At 52.2% G+C, this 27,592-nt stretch overlaps 1 protein-coding gene across 2 annotated transcripts in view; it reads right to left on the bottom strand.

Annotated features, from left to right (window-relative positions):
• MGMT (O-6-methylguanine-DNA methyltransferase) overlaps positions 1 to 27,592 on the bottom strand; it is a 283,077-nt gene that overhangs the window by 223,083 nt on the left and 32,402 nt on the right. For both annotated transcript variants that reach the window (XM_027112962.1, XM_027112961.1), the window contains exon 2: positions 111 to 247. In XM_027112962.1, coding sequence (XP_026968763.1) covers positions 111 to 235 — 125 coding nt within the window. In that variant the 5' untranslated portion in view covers positions 236 to 247. The remainder of the gene's footprint in view (positions 1 to 110; positions 248 to 27,592) is intronic.

Raw genomic sequence — 27,592 nt, 5'->3', positions numbered from 1 at the left:
GCGTGTGGCTCCGTGTTACCCTGTGATCAATGGAGAACAAGCAATGATCGTGTTCTCCCTGTTGCTTTGAACAAAGCAAGCAGTGGGTGTCACACAGGACTCTCACTCACTCAGTGTCTGGGATCTTCCGGCCGTGCAGCTTTATCCCGTGCAGACCCTGCTCGCAGCCGGAGATCTCGATCTTCCCCAGAGGGCTGTCCATCATTCTGTATTTCATTTCACAGGTCTTGTTCATTCTCGCAAGTACCTAAAGAGAAACAATTTTTAAAGTTACACATACGTGAAAGAGTTTGGTCACTTCTAAAGCACAACAGAAGCCCCAGTTATTTAAGACATAAAACATCTTCCAAAGTTTTTTCCCCATTTTTGGAATTTAACCATATAATGTGTCATTTTTATAACATAGTCACTTTGAAGACAGAAGATTACCATAATTACCCAGAGCAGCCAACCAACAATTCACTCTCCTCTCATCTCCTTAAATTACGATCTCCTGGTGGCTCAGTGGTTGAGAATCTGCCTGCCACTTCAGGGGACACAGGTTCAAGCCCTGATCCAGGAAGATCCCACATGCCCGTGGAGCAACTAAGCCCGTGCGCCACAACTACTGAGCCTGCACTCTAGAGCCCGGGGGCCACAACTACTGAGCCCGCGTGCTGCAACTACTGAAGCCCGTGCGCCTAGAGCCCGTGCTCTGCAACAAGAGAAGCCACCGCAATGAGAAGCCCGTGCACCGCAACAAAGAGTAGCCCCCACTCGCCGCAACTAGAGAAAGTCCGCACGCAGCAACGAAGGCCCAATGCAGTCAAAGATAATTTAAAAAAAAAAATTTTTTTAATTACCATCTCCCTATTCTTCTCATTTATCTTTAACCAACGCAGAGTCAAAGATGAAATAAGAGTGCCTTTTAAAAAGTACCTAAAGCTATTTAAAATAAAACAATTACCAACAACACTTTCAGTAAAAACTGAAGACAAAGCATGAGATATTTTGAATAAAGTACGTTTAAAACTAAAGCATTATTAAATGAATTACAGAAACGGAGCGAGATCCGACCCGGCATCGGCCGCGGTGGGCCCGCGCGTCGGAATCCCGCCCTTACAGAAGCGCACGGACTTTGCTTGCGTTCAAGCCAGCGTACAAAAGCTATCCTACCAGGTACCCTCCACGCGAACAATTCTGAGAGATGCTAATTTTGGTCAACCCAGTGGAAGTTTAAAAGAAAGAACAGATGTACTAAGAGCAGCGAAAAGCCTGTACCAAGGTTTAGGCAGGCTGGCATCTTATAAAAATCCCTCGGCCTCGACGGGAGGCCGGAAGAGAGGGCCGTGGGGAAGCCCACCCGGGCCGCCTCGTCTCCCCGGCGACTCCTGCCTGCCCTGCTTCCCGCACACCTCCCTCGGCCCACCTCACGGGCCAGCGCTTCCCAGGGTTCCGCGCTCAGCCACCGCCGCCCCGGAACCGGAGCCCCGCAAGGCCTCCCTGCGAGCTCCGGACTGGAAGTCGGGCTGCCGCCTGGCTCTCCTGACCTCTGCGTCCTGGAAACGCTTCACTTGAACTTGTCCAAAACCGTAACCGCGCGTGGTCTCTGCCCCTGTGCAGCGCGTCGGTGAGCGGGCTACCACCCAGCCCCGCCCCGAGCCCCACTGGACGTTGCTCCTGGGACCCCGCACACCCCCGCACCGCACTACACGCCGGCTCTACCATTTTCAGCTCTTCTCATTCATTTGCGCCCGTCCTCCCGGACTCGCTCACCAACCCCCACCTCCCCGAGGAAGGGCGCCCTCGGGCCCCCTTTTTACACCCGGGGTCTTCCCGCTCCAGCCACCCTCACCTAGAACACCACATCACTACTGACGACACGACGGCGCTACAGCAGCTCAGCGAACCGCAGCCCGCCGCCAAACCTGGCCCAGCGCCTGCTTTTGCAAGGGAAGTATTCCTGGGATGCAGCCGTGCTCATTGTTTGCAGGCTGGCGGCTGCCTTCACGCGCCAGCGGCCCTAAGTCCGTGGGCGCCCCTCACGTGCAGCGAGGGTTCCAGTATCCAGGCCTGGACGCCGGGGACTGGCCTCTCCCTGACTGTCCCGTCTGCCCCACTTGGCCTGGTGACTGCTTTACAGTGAAACCTCAACACGCCCCCATCGCCCTGACCCCGCAGGTTCTCCTCCCTTCTGCGTGCCTTCCACCTGCTCCTAACAGCACACGCTGACTCCCTGCTCTACCTCCCAACAGCCCCAGGACAGAGGCACACACAGGTCTATGCCTTGAAGAGGTCAAGCACCATTCCCCAAACCCCATGGCGTGCAAGCATCACTCCCAAGATTCCATCCTAACCCCTGGGCTCCAGAGCTGCCCTGTTCAACATCCCCCTTCCTGTGCACAGTGACAGGGGTCTGAATCGAATAGCTCTCCAGTTCCCAGTGAGTGGACACAGGATTTTGCTGGGAAACCTTCTCAGATGTTTGCCCGGCATCGGAGATGCTCTCTGACACCTCATATTCCTACCATGGCTCCCCACTGCCTGAGGGATAAAAACCAAAAGAGTCTTCCCACCCCCTCCACTCTGTCATGCGGAAACAGGGATCAGACCAGGCAGAGGGAGATCATGGCCTCCTACCCACGACCCATCACCTTGAGAAAGTCACCTAAACTCTCTGAGACACAAGTGCTTTTATCTGTAGGACAAACGATACCTAAATCATAGGGCTGGCACAAGGGTTAGCGGGAATGTGTGTAAAGACCTGACATCCCCGAAGGATTTAGGATTACCATTATCCCTGCCGCAACTGACATTCTAACCCAATATCCTTGGCCTTTGACCTTGTCACCCAGAGTGCACTGCTCTCCTCCCTAAATTCTTATCCAACAACTTCAAAATCCTAAACATTCTTCAAAAGCCAACTGCCACCCCTTCTCCCAACCCCCTGGGTGCGTCCCCCTGTCTCCTGAAGCCAGAATCAACTCCTGACCCGCACCCGCTCACATCTGTGGACATTTTCCATCACCCTGAGCTGCTGGCAGGTGATCATGCTACCACGAGTCAGGGCCCCACGGATGGCAGATGCATTATACATGTAAGGGGTTTATCATACGTGTGTTGAGCCAGATCATCAGCGTGTCCACCATCCGGGTCAAGGCGCCAGCAGAGCATTTCTCTGAGCACAAAGTGTGTTCGGAGAAAGGGTTCTGCTGGCACGATGAGAAGCCTGGACGCGCTCTCCCCTTCTGGGTGACACCCTGCACCTTAGCGGGTTAAGAGCTCCGAGCAGTCTTGCAATAGAAGTCAGCTTCGTTTCTTTACCGAGCACTAGCAAACATGTTCACCGACCCGTGCCTCCTACCTGAGTCCCTGTTCAGAAGCTGAACGAGCAGGCCTCCGTCAAGAGGAAGGCTGTTTCTCAGCAGATCCAGGCTCAGGGCCCTGGCTCAGGCCTCAGATCCGGAGCCTGACAAGTCACGAGCCCATGGCAGGCAGGACTCGTGCTGGCGAGCCTCCGAGACTGATGCTAATTTAAGCACAAAAGCAATTTACCGAAAGACGTTCCATAACTCACAGAACTTCTGGGAAGGCTGGAGAAGCAGGCTCAGAAAACGGTAGGAACCAAGACTGGCCACAGTCCAACCACAGCCAACACCAAGCCTCAGGATACACCTGTGGGAACAACGAGGGACTGCAGGCACGCAGCAGGCGCCGGGGCCACCGGCGCCCCGGGAAACAGGATGTTGCAGCCACCGTCAATTCCCTGCCGCCCGGGCTCCCTGTCACTTGTCCTTGGACTCAGGCCCGAGCAGGTTCCTAGAGCTCGCGTGGGCGCCAGGCCAGGGTGTACCTGTGCCGAGTGGCCGGGAAAAGGGACAGCCTCCAGGAGGGCTGTGTCCATGCCAGCCCCGCTGAAGCACACAGCCCGGCATCGCTGCAGAAATGAGACCGGCACACAGCCGACCAGGAGAAGGGTGAATGTTAGATGTCCACTCCTCTTCCCAGGCCTCAATTTTCTCATCAATAAACTAATAGTAACCTGAGTCTACCAGTCTCCCTGGGCTGTTCTGAGGGGCCCAGCTGGAGAAGACAGGAAAAACGGTGAACGGGGCGGCTGGGCGCTCCTGCAGCTTCGAAAGGACCTCTGTCCTACTCAGCACACACCCAGCTCTCACCCTTACTCTGAGGAAAGGCTGGGGAAACACATCCGGGTGCGCAGGGCAGGTCAGGGGTAGGGCAATGAAGGTGACCGGCAGCGCAGGGGCACGAGGATTTCTGCCACATGGGAGGACGAGGTCTCCAGAGAGCTCAGGCCCCTCGCTTCTCCAGGAGAAGGGCCTTGCACGCCACCAAGCCGTCCCAGGAGCCGGGCTCTGAGCACAGCCTGGATTGGCCGAACTCTGGAGGCCACTGGCCTAGACTGCAGGAGAAGGGCAGCCAGCCGACCCCGGCATAGCTGGAAGGGCTGCCTCCGGACCAAGTAACGACCTCACACTCCAGCTCCTGCACCTCTGCATGGGACCAAGAGGACACTGAAGCTCGGCCTGAAGCCGCCGTGCTGCCCCCGGTGCCCAGCACCAGCAGGCACCGCCCGGCAACACGGCACTGGCCCTGGACCACCGGTCTAAACTCAAGCCCCAAGTGCGGGCTGCCCCCTCGTACTGAGCAGCAGCTCCGCTGGCCTCCACAGAACATGGTGAGTCAATCACAAACCATGCCAGGAACCACCAAAGAGCAATCAGCCCTTAACAGGGATAACTCAAGCTCAAAAGCTGCGTCCTGAACAAGGGGCACGTGCCACTTCTAGCCAATCCACCCAGCTGGTCGTTTAGTCATGTGAAGTCTGAGGAGGTGAGCGCTTCAGACTTCCTCATCGGTTAGACAGAATGGAAATCAAACCCCACTTCAATTTTCCTGAAGGTGAGGATTCCCCGGAACCACCTCCCCTAAGGCTCGGGCCTGGTACTCGCGGCCCAGCTCCTCCTGGACTCGGCCTGGCAGAGCTGTACTTTCACCAGCGCCTCTGGGCTTTTAAGCCCATTAGCAGAACCACTGCTAGTCAAACATAATGCACCATAACCCACCAACGGCTACTTTGCCAGAAGAAGAAAAGCTGCAATTTTTACATAATTTTATACCAACCCAGCCAGAAATGGCGTTTGAGACTCCACAGAAACCTGTGCACGACTTTCTTTCCTGTCGACAGCCAGGGCATTCAGCACAGAGTCCTTCCACGAGCAAAGGTAAAAATCAGCTGAATACTGCATCCTACTATGTTATGGATAACGTGCCCCCAGGACAGAAGCACTGGGCCATTTGGCGTGGTGTGTGTGTTGACGAGAAGCCCAGGCTGAAACAGCAGGTGTGCTGCAGGTCCCGCAGAGCTGGCAGGCCTGGCGAGGAGGTGGGGGGATGCCTGCAGACAAGATGGGGGTGTCACAGACACCAGGAGGGACCCACGGGGGCTGAAACGGGGCAGCAAGAAGAGCGAGGCTTGCATAGCAGGTGAGTGCATCAGGGAGGGAGAGCGTCTCAGCACAGGCTGGTGGGAGGTACCGTCTGGAAAGCAGCGATTCCAAACACACACGGGGCTGCCGTGCACGATGGCTGCACAAAGATGCTGGTGGCATCCTGAGCCCTAGGAGTGTGACAGACCCGCCTGACACCCTCCCACAGCGACATCCCCACACTCCACTCCACAGGCCAACCCACCACCAGGCTCCAAAGACGAACCCTCACCAGGAGTTTCATCAGCTTACACCAGCCCAGAGAAGGCCATGACTGTGAGCCCCAAGTGGACCACGAAGGCAACGAGGCCCAGTAAAGACACCTGCTCACTGTGGACTCTACAACATCCACGGCCCCAGCACCAAGTCCAGGGCCAAGCAGGCTCCCGACAGCCTCACAGGACTCACCAGGGGACTGCTGCTGGGCAGGGAGGGGGGCTGCCACAGGGGAGCAGGGCCACACGCTGCAGGAGAGCAGCTCAAAATGTTTGGAGAAAACGACATCTACCCAGAAAGCTGACTTACAACAAGGGGCCAGAAGAGAAGACGCACGTGGGAGGCAGGCTGAGGCAGACAGCCAGCAGCAGAGCCTGGGAGGCAGGGGACGAGGCCCAGGGGCCGCAGAAACAAGCGTGGGGGAGACGCACAGCCTCCACGGGGTCAGTGTCGTGTCTGGCTTTATCCCTGAGAAGCCCCAGGGCTTCAAACAAGGGGGAAATCCACCAGGTTTGCCTTTTCAAAGGCTCCCTCTGGCAGCTGTGTAACGAATAGGTGGGAACAGAGGGTGGGAGTCGTGAAGGAGACCGTGGAAACGGTCCACCGAGGCATACGGATGAGCTCAACCAGTGTGAGGCAGAAGGGAGACTAAATAATGAGCCATAAATAAATAATAATAAATAAATGTTTAATAAATACCCGAGTGCCCCTTACGCATGAGCCACCAGGCTCAGGTGCCTGAAACTGTAACGAGACAACCGTGGTCTACTGGGGGAGGAAAATCACCCACAAAAAGCAAATCACACTGAACAATCTTTGCAACTTTTCTATAGGTCCGAAATTACTCCAAAGTAGTTTATCTTAGAAACTCAATAGAGATACGGCAGAGTGATTTGAAATATTTACCTGCATCTTTCTACCTGCATTTTCTAAGTGTTCCACAGTAAACCTGAATCCCTTTCACAAGGATAAAAAACTGTATTAAAATTCAGTGTCATATAAAACACAGGTGATGACAGCAAATGTTCTACATTTAGCACTGTCTCAAGCTCACACGTGCAAAACAAAGGGCTGTTGATACTCTTCTGCATAAAATAAAAACTCAGAGGTCTGGAATTTTTTTGACTTTTAAAAAAAGAAAGGGTGGAGTAAAACGAAGACACACGAAAGAAATCGCGTCTCCTTCTCTCCCATCCATCGCAAGTCCTTGCAGCCCCCCAACAACCTGGGGCCCTCCCTTCCTGCCTGACCTGGTCTCTGACCAGGACCCCCGATTCACTCTACTTTTACAGCTCCTCAAACACACAGATGTTGCTCTTGCCTCAAGGCCTTTGCACCTGCCACTCACTCTTCTTGAAATGCCTCCCCTTCACGTTCTGCCACAGTGGCCTCTGTCACTTAACTCACAACCCTGCTCAAACATCACCGTCTCAGAGAAATCTTCCTAAAGCAGTCCGTCTCCTCTATCCGTTCTTTCCTGTTCTTTCCTTTACAGCACTTATGGCACATGAGATCACACTAGATTTCATTTGCCATGCGTCACCTTCACTAGAAAGCAAGCTCCAATACAGTAGCAAATGTTACGTGACAGCTCTGGCCAATGAGTAAGAAGTCTGCCGAGAGGTCTTGTTTTGATTAAAAAAAAAAAAAAGAAAAATTCTTCTGTGGCTGGCACCATCTCCTCCCCTTTCCTCCTTCCCTGACACTGCAGATGTGATGCCTGGAGCTGTGGCAGTCATCTGGTGAACATGAGGCAAAAGCAAGAGACTGGAGAGCCCCTGGCGCTGACACCGTGAGCCACTACCACACCAGTGCTGTCTGTTGCTAGACTTCTACTTGTGCAAGAAAAAGAAAGCCCTGCTTGTTTCAAGCCAGTGTTCTGAGGATTTCCTGTTTTCTTCAACTTGAGGTTGTCCTAACTGATTTTTGCTATATGCTAGCACTCAGACTGCATCATAGGTGCTCAGTAAATAGCTGTTGAATAAATGAGCTAATCATCCGAATCAATTACACCTGATGTGATGACTCAGCAGGAGAACTCCAGGATTAAGGAGAGCCCACAGCTGGGGTTTGATGACCTCAGGCTTCCTGGAAGAGGTGCCTACACAAAAAGGCAAGTTGGAGTTTTCTGGGGGCAGGGTGAAGGAGAGGAGTGCCCCTGGCAGGCAGGTCTGCACGTGCTGAGGCCCTGGTGCTAGAGGGAGCACAGGGCGTCTGTGAACTGAAGGAGGCAGCAGCCACAGGAGGGAGAGGACCCACGTCTGAGAGGAGCCCGCCGTGGCAGCTGCTGGAGCGGTGAGTGCCACTGTAGGGGCAGGAGGGCAAATGGTAGCACCGACGACCCCAAGAACATCACGGGCAGAGAAGGGGATGCTGGGTCTGGGACGCTGTAACCACACCCGTGAAGACAGGGTTGTGATGTCTGCACAGGTTCTGGGGCTCAATAACAGAATCTGCTCCAGCTAATAGCATGCCGTGCTGGTTTCCAAGCCAGAAAGAGGAGGGAAAAGTTTTACAAGCCAACCATCCATTACTCCTAAGCACCACGTTTACAGTTGCATAAAATAGGGGCTGTCCTGGAACCAGCAATCCTGAAGCGGCCAACTGGAGGCCACGGGACCACCCTGCGGCAGAGGCCTCGGGAGCCCCGTCGGAGAACAGGGAGGAAGCCAACCGTCAAAAGCCCAACAAACCAGTTTCCAATGTGCCAAACCCACATGTTTGGGAGTTTAGAACTAGCCCACAGGGTCCCGCGGAGGCTGCAACAAGCCAGCTCTTTGACTGCTTCCCGCGAGCAGCAGGGAGCAAGCTTACATGGTGCGAAACCACGTTCCTTAGCGGAGTCCCCGAGCTGCAGGGACAACCGGGCCCACGGCTTTCTGGGGGACAGCACCACGGCCGCATTTAGGACACAGATTAAACAGCCAGGCTCCCCGTTTCCCGCTCTCATGAAGCACACACCCTGTGCCCCCCTAGCCCGGCGGCCTGGCAGGCCCAGCTCCCTGCATCATCACCGTGGCAGCTACCTAAAGCCGCAAAGCGGCAAGCCGACATTAATTGATGGCAGGAAAAAGAATCGATTTTTCATGGCTATTTGGAGACCTCTGCAAAAGTGAAGTGAATTCCGTTTCATCTCTCTTTTAACATGAATGGTGTTTAATGTTCTGAATTAAGCGGTTGGCGCCAGGGGCCGAGTTCCCACTATACCAAAAGCAAGAAACCCAGAAACAAACCGTCTTCTTTCTCCTTAGCCTGTAGTTTTCCAGGCCGGCCACGCCTGTCTAAAACCTGTCCTTCCAGAACCGTCTTCACAGTCCTGCTCCTTTGCACTTTTACCCATCTCTAGTATCGGTATCCTAGGCAATGAAAAATGACCAGAAAGGGGCTAAAAAAAGAAATCGTCTGCTTTCTTACAAGCAGTGTACAAACAAGGTGCCCAGATGTTTGCTATTGTCATCTCCCCAAGGTCAACGGCATGTGGCCCACAGCTGAGCTCAGGCCTCCCCCACGGCGGCCCCATCTCGGGCATCTCCGTGTTGCCATCAGCTGCGTGTGTGAAGTGCAAGCTCGCTGGCATCACGAGCACTGAACAAGGGAAGGGGAGCAACCTATCTGCGGCTCCTCCTGACATCAACAAAGTCATCATGAAATGAAAACTAGTTTTACAATCACCCTGCTGAACAGAGAATAAGAAAAAAGCATCAGAGAAGCACCTTTGTCTTCATTCCTCAACATCAGCCCATCTAATAAGGATCAGGTGGGAGGGATTATCCTCATTAGGAGAAAAACGTGTGTCAATCCCCTAGAAGACAGAAAATACTTCACACCCATCACCTCTTAATAAACCTGGCAAAGAGAGGGGGGAGAAGAAAGTGGATGGGATTGACCCCCCCCCAGGTGTACAAGTCAAGAAGGAAAATGATGGGGAGAAGCAAGGCCAGTGGCCGAGACCCGGCTCCCACTGCCACTAGGCCAGGGCCTCCCCAGTGGAATTTCACCAGGTCACATTCAACAAAGGGCAGCTGTAAGTATGCCTCAGTTTATTATGCCCTAACGACCAAGAAGGGTTCAACTGGTTGAAATGATTTTGCCAAACAAAATACGGGCACTGCCATCTGGTATATCAAATTTAGAATGGATCCAGAAGTTGTGCAAAAACATCACTTCACGTCTACACGAAAACCTGCAAATGGATGTTTACGGGAGCTGTAACCACGATGGCTAAAACGTGGAAGCGATCAACGTGCCCTTCACTACGTGAATAGCTACATAAACTGCGGCGCACCCAGACAATGGAGTATTAACTCATCGCTAAAAAGAACTGAGGTATCAAGTCACGAAAAGACACGGAAGAAACTTAAATGCATATTTTACTAAAAGAAAAAAGCCAACCTGAAAAGGCTATGTACTCTATGATTCCAGTTATATGGAGATAGTAAAAAAAAAAAATAATAATCAGTGGTTACCAGGGTTGGGGGGAGCGAGGGATGAGTAAGAGCACAGAGGATTTTCAGGGTAGTAAAACTATTCTGTAGGATACGGCGGTGGTGGAGGCACGACATTATACATTTGTCAAAACCCACGGACAGCACACCATCAAGAGGGAACCCTGATGTAAACAACGAACAAAGGTTTACCTCCTTCTGGTAGGGGATGTTGGCAGTGGGGAGGGGCACACGTGGGGGGAGGCAGGAGGTATATGGGAACTCTCTGTGTAACTCCGCTGTGAACCTAAAACTGCTCTAAAAAATAAAGTTTACTAATTAAAAAAAGAACCATTCCAAAGCCTTCTGTTACGGCCCTGACATGGAAGGGAAATGATTCTCCTTTGCTGCTAAATTTTGGTGAACCCAGCTACATGCACACACAAAGGGAGAAGAAATTCTGCGTTACAGTGTCACAACTAGGCTTCCAAGTTAAAAACTGCTTCTACAGGGATCCCATAAATACTGTGCTCTGCCCATTCTGAGCTTACACACAGACTTCCAGGACATGGGATCTGTGAGCACCTTCCTGATTAACGACGCTCTGGTCCTGAAGAATACCCATCACAACAAGGGCAGGGGAGTCAGGGCCAAGGTGGAGAACGGCCACCGCACGTGCATCTTGTTAAAGCGCTCAGCGTTCACCAGTCACCTAAACAACGCGCTCCGAGCAGCACATTATAAAACAGCCGTGAAAATGCCTGCCCATCAGAGCTTCCATGTTAGAGGGACATCTAAGGAAATTCTTTCACTGGTCTTTAAAACAACCATTTCTAGATAAAAACAGGCACTGTCTCCATTTAAAAACTATACTTAAAACTCAGTTTTCCTTTCCAAACTTTTCATTTTTGTTCATGTTATCAAACTAAGGTATGCGCCATGCAGGAAGGTTTAACTGCTTTTCTATTCTGAAGCTCAAAGGCTGTTTTGAATCTGTGCAACTACACAGGAATTAGGGAGCAGCCAGAACACAAACCCGTATATGTCTGTGTGGGTAAAAGAAACAGATCCCACACAGAGACAAGTGCATCAAACCTACATGTGTACAGTTTAACAAAATGCTCCAGAAATCTCTTGGAACTTCAAGCATTTTTGAAAAATATTTCCAGGTACAACACCAAGGTGGTAACTAGAGCTCCCATGTCCATTCCAACAGCTTACAGATAAAATATCTCTGGATCTTGCCAAAAACTGGTGCATGACACCGGAACACGCCAGAACACCCTACAGAAAGACCCATAAAGGTCTTCTCTTAGAAGTTTCTTGGTAACTATCACTTATTTCTTCAAAAGAAGAAAAAAGCTCCCCTACTAACCACGGCGCTGCAGACCAGACTCAAATCTACAAAGACTCTCCGTGAAACGAGACACCAGCGTCAAAGCAAGCTCCGACCTGAGTGTGCGTCCTCGGGGCGCACGGAGGCGCCCACGCACCTGAAACCACAGGTGAAACGCTGTACACCGCCCCGGCTAATTAATTTCAAGGAAGAAAAGTTTTACACCAAAATGAGCATGAAACAGGAAAAGCACAAGTTTGTTAATAGGTTTCCCACTTGCCGGGCTCCCAGGCCCCGGAAGCACCAGTCACTGCCCGCTCGGCCCCCCGCCCTTTGGTGGAGGGGAACTTTGGTGAAAGACGGGAGAAGCCCCGCTCTCAGGCACTGTTTGCGCAGCTTACACCGCCTACTCCTCTTCCGGAAATGCACAGGGAACGTCTGAGTACTCTGTGACGGAAGAACTCTTCTTTAACAGCAAATGTGTCACCAGCCAGAAGACCAGATGCACCAACGATGACAGGAAGGTTACAGAAATGAATGCAGCCCAGACCTCCAACAAGGAGCCCACAATCAGAAGCAGGATGAGAACTCTGCATCCTCAGCCATCGCAGCAGGATTTGGAAAAGCAGCCAAGAAACCTTAATTCGGCAGAACAGCCCCTCCTACATCAAACCGCCGGGGCCTCTGAGCACAGCGACCAGCCAGTACGGGGGGCAGGGGGGTCGGGACATGAAGCGTCAGCTGGGGCTGCAGCCATGCCTCCGGAGGAGCGCGCGCATCACAGGTCACCTCGTCCCGGCCCAGCCTGCTGTCCGGTCCCCTGGGCCCAACGCGGTCCTACGGAGTCTGGCCAGCTCGCACCCCCGCCGGCGCCGCCGGGTCCCCGCAAAGAGGGAAGGGAGGCGGCCTGAGGCCTCGGAGCTCCGGCACCGCCGGGGTCTCGGCGGCAGCTGACCCTGTGCGGCCTCCCGCGCCCGGGTCCCGTTCCCACGGCCCCAGGCGCCCCCCGACCCCCTGCGGGCACCTGAGGTGTGAGCGGCGCCCCAGACGGGGCGGTCTGGGGTAGGAAGAGAGCCCCCGGGGGTGTGAGGCCCCACGGAACCGGCCTCCAGGGCAGCGTGTGCCGACACCGGGCCGCGGCCGCCCCAGAAGGCGCACACGCCCCCGAACCTGCGGCTGAAAGCCCCAGCGCAGCTCCCCGCGCGCCAAGCCGCCGGGCCTGGGTCTGCTGGTTGAATCCCGAGGGCGCGCCCCGGCGCTTCTACGCTTAGACGCCCCTCGGGGTTCCAGACAGCACGCGGAGAGCGGCCGAGTCCACGGCGCGGGGAACCCAGAGTCCCGTGGGCGCCTCGCGCCCCCCGCACAGAGCCCGGCCCCGCGGCGCAGGGTCCGCATCCGCCGCCGCAGGGCCCGGCCAGCAGGCTGACACCCGAGCCCCCGCCTCCCCCAATCTCAGAGCGTCCCCGTGTCACCCCTGGCATCCTGAACTTCAGTGAGGACCGAGAATGATCTACCGTGAAGAAAAAACGATGAAACATGCCACGCTTCCCCTCACTTTTAACTCCCCCTGTTAGAACTGCCTGCGTGACCATCACTGACCGAAATACCTGTCTGGGGATCAGATGGGGCGGGTGCCGAGCCCACTCTGCCCACAGGACCGCCTCACAGCCTGCGAGCGTTCCCGCACTCGAGGCACCGACTCAGTCCGGAGCTGCTGGCTGACGGCCGGCCGTGGCGCGGGAGACGGCGGCAGGCTGGTGCTCACAACGCAGCGTCAGTTCTTGAAACTGCCGCGTCTCGGGAAGCATCAGCTTCAGTACGTCACGGCAGAAAACAACCTCACCCTTTATCCACCTCTACAGCTGGGCACAGTTTAGCTTTCTTAGAGAATCAGTAACGTGGAGAACAGGTGGGAAGATTTGAGAGAAACGCCTTCTTCAATTTGGCAGGGCAGCCAAAGCCACGAGACGCCCGCTGCGGAGCAGGACAGGACGGGCCCCTGGCCGCGGTCGCCGCAGAGCTGGAGGAGAGCACACTTCCGGGACGCGCAGGGTCGCTGGCGAAGTGAAAAGCTCTCACACTTCTCTCTCTGACAGCAAGATGTGATTCAGAACCCTCCGCACCCCAGAAGAGCCCTGGGGTATCAAAGTAGCACAGGCGTGTCTGCAGTCAAGCCCCAAGAAAGAAGTCCCGGTTAATAAAGATTTCCACCTGTGGACGCATGGAACGTCTACGTTAAAGACATGCGCTTTCTGTGTCGGTGACATAATTAGCTTACCGGGGGACTCACTATAATGCTGTCTGCAGGTTCAGTACCCCACTCCCTGTTTGCACTGATTCATACAGCACAGTGAATAGTCAGATCCAGATTCCATAACAGGCTCCACTGAAATCCTCAGAGAGGGCTCCGGCAAATGGCCAGGAAGGCATCCCCACACCTGGAATGGGAATCAACCGTGGCTTTCGGGGAGACCTACAGAAACGTCCCTGCCCGAAGCAAGGGGGCTGCCAGGACCCACTGGCCCAGATGCAACCCGTTCCTCCCCTCGCAGCTTCATCAGTATTTCCCTGGGTGTATTCTGCAAATTCAGCAAGGTGCTCAAGGGCAAGAAGCGCTGAGTGAAGAGTAGGGACACCTGTGGGTGAAGAGCTTGGGTACCTGAGCACCTGACAATGATCAGGGGTTGGTGGGATGCAGGGCACTTTTAAACGGTTGGAAGAAGTCCGAAGAAAAACACTTCATGACATGTGTTACGAAATGTGATACGAATTTCGTACATGTGATACGAAATTCAAATTTCAGAGTCTATAAATACAGTTTCACTAAAATGTAGCCAGGCTCATTCTGTAATGTCGACGGCAGTTCTCGTGAGTACAGCTGACCCTTGAAAAACACAGGTTTGAACCATCAGAGTCCACTTATACACGGATTATTTTCCAACAGTAAATGCTATAGGACTACACGACCCTCGGTTGGTTGAATCCGCAGACGCAGAACCACAAATACGGAGGGCTGACCGTAAGTTATACCCAGATTTTCAACTGGGTGCAGGGGGAAGGGGGCTTGGGGCCCCTAACCCCGATGTTGTTCAAGGGTCAGCTGTAGTTGTGACGAGACCACACAGCCTGCAAAGCCAGAACTATTTACCATCCAGTCCGTTTTAGGAAAAGTTTGCCACCTCCTGACCTCAATGCACGTAAGTGATTATCAGCCTGTCCCAGGTTTGGTGGTGCTGGATCCTTCTCTCCCACCTGCTAACGAACAAATCACAAGACCACGCTGATTCCCACATGCTCACCCGCTTGTCTTTGACACCGCAACCTCAAGCAAGATGTGGTTACCAAAGTCTTCTGGAATTTCTTACGTACTGGCTTAGAAAGACCAGCCACTAGTCTGCAGGAGTGCTAAGCCTGGCCACCACCTAGGACCACAGGACTAGGTCCCCTTTATCCCTAATAAAGAGTCAGCTGCACTCTGTTTCTGCGGTAAACGATTCTCGGGTGAGAAGCACGGTGTGATTGATGACTTGTATCCCAAAATGGAAGAGCCTTGTGTTCCAGATACGCTCCGGCGGCCGGGAACGAGCCAGCCTTGACGGCACAAGGCTCCTGGAGGGACAGACGCCATCCCCACCACAAGCCCAAGCAGCCACTGACATGTGCGCCGCTTCTGAACCATTAACCCAAGGCAAGAGATTTTATGTTCTAAATTAGCTACATTATGCCCAAAACCTATCAGTGGCTTGATAACTTGAACATATAATTCTATACCTTTTACTCTTCAAACAATAATTCAGTCTAATCCTGTGGCTGAAGCCAAGATTTCCAGACCAAAAGTGCACTTTCCATTTGATTAAATACTAATAAATGCAAGAGTAAAATACCAGTATTTTATCTTACAGTAAATTCTTCAAAAACCCATATACTCTAAGAATTAATTATCTCTCTGGAGAAGGGGACAGGTTCTTCCCCTCAAAGACAGTTTAGTAGCCTCAAAATCTTAATTACAACATTTAAAACATAATTTATAGCAGTCCAGGGCTTACCGAAAGATGACATCATAGTGACCTGTCAGTCAGCACGGCCTCAGGTGGAGCATCGGACAGTCAGTAACAGGATAAAAAGAATCGGGCAGGATCTCCCTGCAGAACAGACCATGCGCCAAGCTACGATCCTCAACAAAGCAGGCAAGCTGACATGATACACGCTTGGCCTTTTTTCCATGTGTGTTTGGTACTTTAAAATTTAGAAGATATCTTTACATATTTCATAAACAGAGTGGAACGCTTTCAAAAGGAAGATGGTAGATTTCCCAGAGTAGGGCGTTTTCTTTGTTTTCTAGTGTTATAAACAAAGTATGGAGCCAGGGCACTGACACCAGTGTGTCTGGTGCGTAAGCCACGCCCAGGGGTGGCGCCCAGGGGCTGCCCCAGGTCACACCATGTGGCCGCGGTGGTCTCCAGCCTGACGACTTGGCACAGGAAACCTGCTGCAGCCACAGGGGTGGAGTGGGCCCTCCCTCCAATGGGGTGCTCGGGGCTGAAGTCATAAGGCAGGCGGGAAAGGTGGGCACGTGCCAGAATCACGCTCCATCTGCTACAGCATCCTCCTAACAGGGTCCCATCCTCACTGCAGGTGACAGAAACAATGCATCCTATTAGGAAGCTGGAAAAAACCTTTGTAGGAAACCTGAAGGGAGATCCCACTCAGAGTCAGTCCCCGGCTGCGGCGCTTAAGTTAGATTGGGGAACACGCCTTCCCCAGGGGACCGGGGACAGAGCTGGGCCTGCAGAGAGCAAAGCAGAGCCGGCAACCTCTCCGGCCCCGTCTCCTCCTCTGTGATGGGGACACCGTGCCGACTGACGAGACAGTCGGGGCTACCCGAGGGTCAGGCAGCACTACTCACGGCCCCTTGGGAAGTCAACCCCAGGCTGCCAGCCTGCGGGGCGGCCAGACCACCTCCGTCCGTGTGCGCGTGCCAGCGCCTGCCGTCCCCGTCTCTCTCGTGTGAACTGAAGAGCAACGTGGTGGCCAGGCACTTAGCAGCCAAAAGATACAATGAGGTGGAGAAAGGTGTGGGAGCAGCCGGGGGTCGTCACAAGGCAAGGCAGCAGTGTCACTGGGCGGCGGGCGGCCGCTGGACAGACAGCTGGGCAAGGTCACGACAAGAGCCTGAGAACCCTTTCTGAGGCTGGGCGTCTGGCTTTGCAGGGTCCCACGTACCTAACAACGCCCGCCCGCGGCAGAGAAATAACGGAAGGAGCCCACACACACCTACCAAAGCAGCGCCGAGGACACCCAAAGACATGCTCAGGAGGCCTCTGCGGCCCAGGAGCCAGGAGAGGCAGACAGGGAAGCGTCCCGGGGCGGCACTGCCCGTTAAGGCGAAGCAGGCACAAGGGTGGTGCGGGAGCGAGCCTCTCCCCTCGTGAACCTTAAGTGGGAGGAGGTGTGGGGGTCATACCAGAAAGGCGACCAGCGAACGAGCACCAGCTGCAGTCCTGCTGCTAACCCCACTCGGGGTTCAACTGTCAAAGGTTCCAACCCCCATATGCTCCAATAGCTGCTGTCTATACTTGATGCTTTGTAAATCCTCAAAGGTCCCCACTGTCGCGGATGGCCTACTTCCGTCTTTGCTAGGGGTGTATAGCATTTTAGGGACCCATCAAAATAAGAGTGAAAATCTGGTTGAGTTTCCAAAAGGGACGAAAGTGAGTAAGTGCCAAGGAAGTCACTGCTTCACCCTCATTACAATCCAGGAGCACGGCCGGGGCCACAGGAATAGAGTCTGTCCCTGACCACCGTCACTCATGAACGAAAAGAAAAGGAAAGGCAAGAAGACAGACCCATCAAGGAACACCTGCTTTGCTCTGCTCACTTACGACGGATCTCTCGGTAGCGGGACGTTCAAGCTTCTATTTGGAAGACAAACGTACCTGTCGTTTAGAGGCCCGTCCGGTCAGCACAGGTGACTCTGCTTCACAGAGAAAGGTCCTGCAGGATACACCCGCTTTCACCCACTCTTACACTGAACTTTTTACCCTTTGATGTCGAACTGCTCACACAATGATTCAAGATGTCAAGGTCTCGAACTTTTGGCTTAAATGCTGGCCAGGCTGGAGGGTACACGCCGCCGAGCCAGATCCAGAACCTGCACACACAGTCCGTCCTGCTCTCTCACCCACAAATGAAGCCCTGTCTGGGGAGCTGTACTTGTTACTAAGGCACCAACTTCCCTTTTACCAGCCAGCTTAAGGACTCGCGTTCCCACAGGTGTACGGTAACACGAGTGCGCTCCCACCCGCGCCGCAGGCCGTCTGCACGGCTCATCCAAAGAGGCATATGTGGTCCTCCTGGAGACGCCTCCTCAGCCCCAGCTCCGGGGCCAACAACAGCAGTGCGGTCACCAGCAGGCATTCGAGCCCCCACCCTTTCCCCTCTGCAACACACATCTCCCCCACGTGGAACCATCTCCCGGCTGTACTGTGAGCTCTCAACGCCCACGGGGGACATCGGGACCCCCACGACCCCTCCATCCTGGGCTCCAACGCGTGGTTGAGGCAGCAGCGTGGGCTTCGCGTTCGCCCTGCACACGTATCTTCCCAGAAAGGATGACGGGCCACAGCACAGCCAAGTCTCTGAACCCCCTTTATCCCTGTGGCCCTGAGTTATCCCCCCTCCCCAACTCCCAGCAAAGATCCAACCCCGTCTGTCCCTGGGCCGGGCAGTGTCAGTGGGCTGGGGACAGGTTAGGGTCAGATGGCACCCCAGTAACTGACCCGGCTCAGGAAATTCCGGGCCGCACAGGACAGGGGCAGGACGAGGCTGTCTCTGGCTACTGGGCTCTGCTCACTGTAGGATGAAGGCGTGGGATCAAACTAGGTTCAAATGAAATTCAATGTTTAATACAGAAAAATCATTTGTGCTCAAGTTGACTGATTTCAGACACTTGTCATACACATGGAGAAGATACACATAAAATCCACATTTACACACAGAATCTATGTTTCAATAAAAACAAAGACCAACTCATAACCAATTTGGGCCTCTCACTGCTGTGGCCTCTCCTGTTGCGGAGCACAGGCTCCGGACGCGCAGGCTCAGCGGCCATGGCTCACGGGCCCAGCCGCTCCGCGGCATATGGCATCTTCCCGGACCGGGGCACGAACCCGTGTCCCCTGCATCGGCAGGCGGACTCTCAACCACTGCGCCACCAGGGAAGCCCGCATAACCAATTTATCTACAAATGACACAGTGACTAAGTATTGTGCAAATATTTTTCCTTGGAAATAGGGATTATTACAAAATCATATGTAAGCTATACCCAATCTTTGTTCAAATAATTGATTGATGTAATCATCTCTCTCTCATATGTTCCCACTACCTTGAGGAAAATCTCTACAGTGTATTTCAAAAACTAGCAGAAATGTAAAACTTCATGCTACAGAACTTAGCTGATACATTTTATCTAAATTACAACAGATTGAATTCTTCAGATAGTATTCACAGATGAAAAGCTTATCGATCTGCCACATTAATTTCAAGGGTAACTTGAATTAGAAGAAAAATCCAGGCTGTAACAGAATAAAAAACGCTCTGATAATTAACGACTCCTTTAAATGCTAAGTACCTTATCTATTAGCATGCAAACTAACATTTAACGAAGATTTTTTAAAGATACTGCCATTTTCTCCCTTTTTAGAAGACTATTCACAAGATTTGGAACACACTGACTGCAAAGAGGACACAAGGTAAGAGCCGGTGGAGCTGGGAAGTTCCCCGTCCAGAAGAAGACGACACACAAACTTATTTGTTGGGGTGATGACAAGCATCCTGGTGGAAACACTGATTGCCACCTTCCCTTGTTTTATGATGTCCTTTACAAGGTCATTTTACTTCTCATTTTTTTTCCTATACGGAACACCAAGGCTGGGAGAGTTTCTGGAATTGCTTTTGTGGTCCCTGAAGGTCCGACGAAGAGCCCACCTGAAGACCCACCTCCCTCACCCACAGGGACAGCAATGCTCTGGGTGGTGCCCGCCCTCCCTCCTGCCCAGGGATGGTGTCCAAGGTGTGGGTCCAGGAGACCTGGGTGGCACGCTGAGCCTGTGCCCAGGTGTGATAGACACAGTATCCCAAATGTTCCTTCTGTTTAAAAGTTATCAAATGTACTTCTCTTTATTGTGGTAAAGTACACATATTTAGCATTTTATGTGTGTAAGTGTACAATTCAGTGCCATCAAACACATTCACAGTATCTGTGTGACCATCACCACTACGGACGCGAAACCTTCTTATCACTTGCAACAGAAACTCTGCACCCACTCAACACCACGTCCCCTCTCCTCTCCCCCAGCCCCTGGAAACCACCACACTTTCATCTCTGTGAATCTGACTACGGTAGGCATCTCATACAGGCGCAATCACACAGTACCTGTCCTCTTGTATCTGGCTTGTTTCACTGAGCGTAACGTCTAAAACATGCATCCACGCTGTACCCTGTGCCAGACTTTCCTTCCTTTTTCAGGCTGAGTAACATTCCATTGCATGGATGGACCATATTCTGAGGTTTATCTGTTCATTCCTCGATGGACATCTGGGTCGTTTCCAATGCGTGACTATGCTGAATGATGCTGCTATGAACACCGGTGTACAAATAACAGTTCGAGTCCTTGCTTCCAGTTCTTTTGGGTCTATGCCTAGGAGTGGAACTGCTGGATCACACGGTAATTCTATGTTTAACTTGGTGAGGAGCCGCCATACTGTTTTCCACAGCGGCTGCCCCAGTACAGTCCCACCAACAATGAACGCACAGGGTTCCGATTCCTCCACATTCTCGCCAATGCTTGTTATAAAAGTTATCAAACATACTTCTTCCATGTAGGACACTGAGAAGTGTACAGACTATAATTCAACTTCTTTTCTTTTCGCGTTACTGACCCACAACTCAATCTAATAACAGGACGAGTCGTTTCCTGACCACTCCTGCATTTCCTGTGTGCCAGGCTCTCCGTATGCTGCTTCTCTCATCTTTACAAGAGCCCTGTGAATTAGGCGCATGCATTTCTCTGATGAAAAACACAAGGCTAAAGCCATGAAAGGGACTTTTCCCGAGCCCCGTGGAACAGGTAACGGACGGGGCTGACTAGAGTGCTGAACTGGGTGAGATTCGTTTAGATACGAGTTTATGAATTATGGATTCAATTAACATGTAACAGAAAAAATAAAATGAATATGTATCAAACACTTGTCTTCACTGGAATTCCTTAGGACAAGGCGGACGCAGGTGTTTACACTAGAACTAAGTTGATACAAAGAAAACATTAATAAGCATCGCTACAGGCAACCCATAAACCTGTGAAACTGACAACTGAGCAAATGACAGCTCCGGTGAATGGAGTTTGGGGGTGGCTGCCGACACCTGGCTGCCCTCATTCTGGAGGTCTGTCAGGCAGAATGGAGGCCTTGTTCCTTCCTGCCGCCCCCGAGGCCCTGGCACACTGTCTCTGCAGAGCAGACACTCAAGTAAATCAAATTTGCTGCCCTCTCTCACCAGCCACACGCCCAGGACAGAGCCCGCTTTAAATCCTTGACCTGACCACAGCCAAACCCAAATGCCACAAAGAGAGGCAGCCCTGGGGAGGAATTCACCCCACGAACCCGATCATTCTGGGGCAGCCATTCGCAGGGCCTGGGGGATGAGGACGCTGACCCGGCAGGAGGGGGCAGGCCCAGGTGCTGCTTGAACCAGGTCCTGCGTGGTGCCAATGCTGCAGGCAGCTCTAGAACCGTGCAAACGGTGTCTAGTCCCATCTCTGGGGGCACCGAGCCTCCCGCTAACCACGTCTGCTGCTCTTTGTTCACACTGAGCCCCAAATATCTCTGGAGAAGGTCTCCATCTCGCTTTCAAAAACAGCCAGGTGCACGTGTTTTCTTAGAATAGTCAAGTCAGAACCTAAGTGATGCTTACCAGCAATTAATTTGGATCCCGTCATTGCTCTGGCCACTAAGAAGCTCACTGCTTAAAATCCGGCCCGTTTTGAGCCATTTTATAGAAAAGCTGTGCCACTTGTTCGGAATACCAGCTTTATTTATTTCCCTGCCCTTATTTCCTGTGCCTAATGCCTTCATCTATATCTTACATGTTTTTCATTTTTAAAATTATGTATATGTCTGTAAACCTCCTCAAATTATTCCCTGGCTCATATGAGATACAGATCAATAAAATGACTAAACTAACTGAAATAACCAGCAAGTCTATGATTCATGACAGAGCTTGAGATCTGTTGGCCATGTTTCCAATATACCCACTATTTCACCCATTCTCACACGTCAACTCCAGCGTCCTCCCCAGCATACATGGCGCCGCCATATTTTCAGCAGCTGAGATGATTCTCCACAGGGCACCTCCAGGCCCTCACGTGGCCACCAGCACCAGCGTCCTGCAGCGCCCTCAGGGCTGCCCTGGCTGCCCCACAGAGACGCAGTAGGCTCCAGCACCCCACACCCCCCAGTTTCCACAGCCACCCCGTGCCCGGCAGAGGGTTCCGGATGCGAGAGGCACCGGGGAGGTGCCCCTGCCCCGGGAGCCAGCACCCACCAACTCACGCTACTGAGACGGGCACCGCGGAGAATGACACAGAATTTGTACCACCTCTTCCAATGTATCACCCATCCTCACACTTCAGTTTTAGCCTTTTCCCTAAAATGTGTAGTTTCCCACGAGGCCACATTTTTGACAACTGTATTATATTTTAGTGTCTACGAAATATCCAAAAAATATTCACCAAGGAATCACTTCCGTGGCACGTGACACCCAGACTTCCTCTTCTGGGCTGACCCCACTTGGCAGCCCTGGTTTGGTCACCTGTGGTCTTCCAAGGAGATGGAAAAGGGGTCTCCCTGGGCAGAACCACTGAGGGCAGCTGCCTGGGCTGCCTCCCGGCCACACCGGGGCGTGCGTGTGGGGGAGCCCTCTGCGTGCACCGGGGGGCCTGCACGGGCTCTAGCTCCCTTCCAGCCCTGCACCCAAGGGTGCTGTCCACACACACTCCCCCCTGGGAACGGCACCCAGTCTGGGGTGCACAGACCCTCTGCTCCTCTTCCTCTCAACTGCTGCTCTGCAATCACTTTTTAGTGTCACACTTTTATCAAAAGCTGGTAGACAAAGCTCTTTTTCTATTTAAAAAAGTTTTAAGTATACACGTATAGATATCAATGAACCAAGCAGACTTTACATCCCAGAATCATACATAACTGAGGAAAAGCCAAACAGATAAGAATTAGAGAAACAGACTTTCAGAGCAGAGTTACATGTCTATAGTCACCTCTGGATCAACTAGAAAAAGTAACAGCAATTACAGTGTCTCTAAATCATTCTACAGTGGAACTGAGCTGAAGATTTAGTAATTCTGTCAATTTTAAACAACTTGGAACTAAAATATTTTTCTATTTATTTTTATTTTTTATTTTTTTGCAGTACGCGGGCCCCTCACTGCTGTGGCCTCTCCCGTTGCGGAGCACAGGCTCTGGACGCGCAGGCTCAGCGGCCATGGGCTCATGGGCCCAGCCGCTCCGCGGCACGTGGGATCTTCCCGGACCGGGAACCCATGTCCCCTGCATCAGCAGGCGGACTCTCAACCACTGCACCACCAGGGAAGCCCAGAACTAAAATAATTAACTGCTATTACTGTTAAAAATTTTCTCTACTTGGTGAAACACAACTTTTTGTACAGAAATAATAACACAAGAGTACAAAGAAATATAAATGTGCCAGGAAAACAAAAAGCGAAAGAGGCAACAAAAATGAGGATGGGAGTCCTAGGTGTGCGCAGTGCCTGGTACACGATGTGCATGGAAGATGCGATTTTGCATGTTGGTCTCACGGGGCAGGATCTGCCATGTGTATCCCATGAACAAGAGCATACACACTATGCGGACACACGAAAAATTAAACCATCGTGAGAATAAACTTCATCCCACAGCTTAAGGCAATATCTATTCCAGACAGTCTGGGGTAGCGATGATAAACATCTCATACAGGAAAGGCAAAAGCTTCAACCCAAAAGGAAAAAGCAAACAGAACCCTCGTAAAGCCGAGTGGCGGACAGGAGTTCTGGCTCCACGTGGGAATCGCACACCTCCCTCTGCAAACCAAAGCCTGCCCGAGCGACTCTCCTGAAATAACCGGACCAACAACCTGATGTCACAGAATTTCACTGTACTGATTAGTTCCTTGAAATACGTAACTAGAAATATCCACACACACTCCTTGTGGCAGAAAATGTTACCTTTGCTTTCTTCAATCAGATGAGCCGTCTGGCCAGAGACGTCTATTTAATCTGGTTTTCCAAGTGAGAGGTCGGCACCCATTGGACCTTCTCCTTCTAGAGCATAAGACCTGTACTGCTCACCTCCCGGTAAGCATCATGATTTACGCAGATATCACCTGGCATCCTCTCACCTCCCTTCTACCTTTCCAGACCTCACAACACCTCTCCCCCACCCCCTCCCTCCGGGAACCTCTCAGCTTGACCGTCCCCTCCAGACCCTCTAAAGGCCATGCAGACGCTTCCCCCACCTCCTCACCTGAAATCGATGGTCTCCACTGCACGGGGGTGAGTCACCTGGAAGAGGGTTTTCGCCTACAAGGTCTAACCCCACCCCTGAGGTAATCAGTCCTGAGGAAACGGCTGTGACCAGGCGCCGGGAAGAGACACAGGCTCAGTGCTACCGGGCTCCCCACGGCCCCCGAGAAGCAGAGGGCCTCTCCTGGGACAGAAAGCCAAGACAGTGAGAGAGGAAAACAGCAGACTCCCCCAAAATAAAAACTGCACAGGAGGTGTCACCACCCTACAAAGGATGTAACATACCACCTAGAACCCGGCCGTTTAGTAAATGTGTTACCTCTGATTCAAACCCTAAAACCTGTGGTGGAAGAAAAAGACAAGCTTGAGGCTGCTTCCCAGCTGCTGAAACTTAACAGATAAAATGTACTGAAAGCAGATCCGTATTTACTTCCGGGGCCTTAAAGGTTTCTCCATCTGCCAGGTAACTAACACAATCAAAACACCAGCAAACACAACCAGGGGAAGACACAGCAGGTGAGGCTGGAAGAGAATCTAAAAAAGAGTGGATACATGTATACGTACACCTGATTCACTTGCTGTACAGCACAAACTACCACAACAAGTTCAAGGACCAAGAGAATCTTTATGGGAGGAGAGCTTTGAAGGACGGGTAGGAGTTCGGAAGGGGTCGATTAAGAAGGTATTTGTGAGTGGAAGCGAAAGGGTGTGCAAAGACACAGGAAAGAAAGCACGGAGCACAGAGCTACAGAGATGGCGAGTCCAGCAGATGAGTGAGGGAAGGTCAGGGCTGGCCGGGGCCCTGGGAGCAGCGTGACAACTGGGGCTGGATGTCCAGGAAGCAGTGAGGGGGAGACTCGGTGCCACCCGGGTGCTCCGAGATTCACCCGCCCTCACGGAGGGGTAGGGGATTCCCAGAAAACCCACCCACCACGCTGGGACACGCTGCTGGGCGGGGGAGGGGGGATCAGGAAAGGAAGGAGACCGAGGTAGCCCCACAAGAATCCTGCATGAGGGCACAGGAAGCCACTGATGACAACAGGGTAGGCAGTGAGGAAGACGCAGGGGCAGACGGGAACCAGCCGGGCTTTAAACAAGCTGTTCACAGCCCTTATCCAGTAACGACTTGCAATGGAGTATAGTCTGTAAAAGAACTGAATCGCTATGCTGTACACCTGAAATTAATATAATATTGTAAATCAACTGTGTGTCAATTTAAACAAAAAAAAGACCTCAGGCCAAAAGAACAAAAAACATTATTCAGAGGCTCCGTGAATGGTGCCGGCGTGGCACTACTGGCACTGGGGACAGACCTGCGGTGGGGTGGCCCACGTGCAGTGGGACGTCTACCTGCAGCCCTGTCCTCACCCACTGGATGCAGCAGCACCTCCTCGGCTGTGACAACCAGACACGTCTCCAGTGGCAAACGTCCCGGGCTGGGGGGTGCAAAGTCGCCCCCAGTTAGAACCACTGGTCTAATGAAGGGACACCGCCCACAGCTAGGAATTCCGAGCCCAAGCCCACAGCGAGGTGAGGCAGAGCCCAGGTCCCGGCCACGTGAGTGATCCCAGGCCCCTGGTGTAGTCAGCGCTGCCCCTGGGAAGCACCTCAGGCTCCACGTCACTCTTAAGAGCAAATCATGGAGAAATTTTTCCAACGTAACGTCCAGTACAATCGAAGAACCAGGCACGCAGGGAAACGTGACACCACAAGCATGAGCAAGCAAAACCCAGACAGCAGCAGCTGAGAGAACGGATCCACCAGCCACAGACAGCAAGCGACTCAGCCATCTTTAAAGAAATAAAAGACCACGGCGACAGGCGCTAACTAGACTTAACTGTGGTGATCACTGTGCAATATATACCAGTACCGAGCCATTCTGTGGCACACCTGAGACGAGTACAATGCTGTACGTCAATTATACCTCAGTAAATAAATGAACAGACAATCAGCTTAAATATGCCCACATTAAGACCAAGAACCATCGTGTAACTGAGCTCCATGATAATTTTATAGCACCAAAACTTCAGCCTGAGGTTGTTAAAGAAATCAAAATACTCCTTTTTTATTTTATATGATATTTATTACATAACACTAAAACACATTGCTTGGGCCTTCCCTGGTGGCGCAGTGGTTGAGAGTCCGCCTGCCGATGCAGGGGACGCGGGTTCGTGCCCCGGTCCGGGAAGATCCCACAGGCCTCGGAGCGGCTGGGCCCGTGAGCCATGGCCGCTGAGCCTGCGCGTCCGGGGCCTGTGCTCCGCAACGGGAGAGGCCACAACAGTGAGAGGCCCACGTACCGCAAAAAAAAAAAAAAGTAAAAAACAACAACAACACATTGCTTGATACTTGATACTTGACAGGCCTACATTCTGACATAGAAATGCGTGCTAGGCCAGTCACAAAGCCCCTTTTGTATGATATCGTTTTCATTTTCATCTAAACCAAGGGAGCCCAGTAGGCTAAGATAACAGTATACAGCCTATCAATGGACTAGAAAATAGAAGAGGGAAAGCAAGAGATGCGTTATCTACCAGGAATCCCCCTTACTTCACTTACATTTTCCTAATTCCCCTTATTTTTTCTGGAAAAATTCCCACCGGTTGTACTTTTGGGCAAACTCCACTAGTTGTATTTTCCCTGGGCATATCTGCTCCCAATTCTGCATTCTCTTTAGGAAAACAGCAGACCAGAGTTATCCTCCCAGAATCAGCAGCACTGCTAGCTTAGGTCTATGATACTTCCTGAATCAGCCTTTTCCCAAAGCATCTTCCGTGGTCTTTGCTGGATGTCATACAAATTACCAAGTCAGAAAAAAAAATGAAAACCCACCCCTCACACGAGCGTAGACTGGACAAAAGAGGTCTGAATGGTGGTGGAGGGCCATAGGGGGCAATCACTGCCCACGGGGACACTCCCCTCTTCTGGAAATGTGGGTCCCCACTGCCCCTGGTGGGGTGTGATGGTGCAGACCCCCCCACCAGGAGGGCACCTGTGAGGGGGCCGATGTCGTCACGCTTCTAGTGTAGCCCTGCCTGAGCTTTTCTGTTCTGAGTACCTAAAACTTTCTTATAAATTACTGCCCTGTTGTTGACATCTTACTTTACGTTTTTCCTAAGTAGCATATGTAGACAGGTGTGACCCATGCATTTCACTTCAGGACCGTGAAGGGAAACTTATGAACTATGTGTATCTAAAGGGGCAGGAGGTGGGGATGGCACAGCGGGTCAGGCGCCGCCGAAAACCGCTAGGCTACAGTGGGAAATTCCCAACACGCGCGCAGAGACGGGGAGCAAAACACACTTACAAGGAACCTTATTTAAACTTATTAAAAAATTAACAGTAATACTTAACCTTTGATGGCTAACTGATTTCGTCAAATACTTTATATAAGCCCGTAACTTTCAGACAAGCGGCAATGCTAAAAAGAGAATAAAACATTTGAGCCCCCTGGATCTGACAGAATTCCAAGCCTGCTTCTACCCGAGTATTAGAAAAGCTGAAGCCAGAAACCGCTAAATAAGAGTAATGCAACTAGGC

This window comes from Aethalodelphis obliquidens, unplaced genomic scaffold (assembly GCF_003676395.1).
Source record: "Aethalodelphis obliquidens isolate GAN/ISIS:26980383/991018 unplaced genomic scaffold, ASM367639v1 scaffold11, whole genome shotgun sequence".
Classification (NCBI taxonomy): Eukaryota; Metazoa; Chordata; class Mammalia; order Artiodactyla; family Delphinidae; genus Aethalodelphis; species Aethalodelphis obliquidens.
The sequence above is the reverse complement of the archived record's forward strand: the minus strand, read 5'-3'. Positions and strand labels throughout refer to the sequence as shown.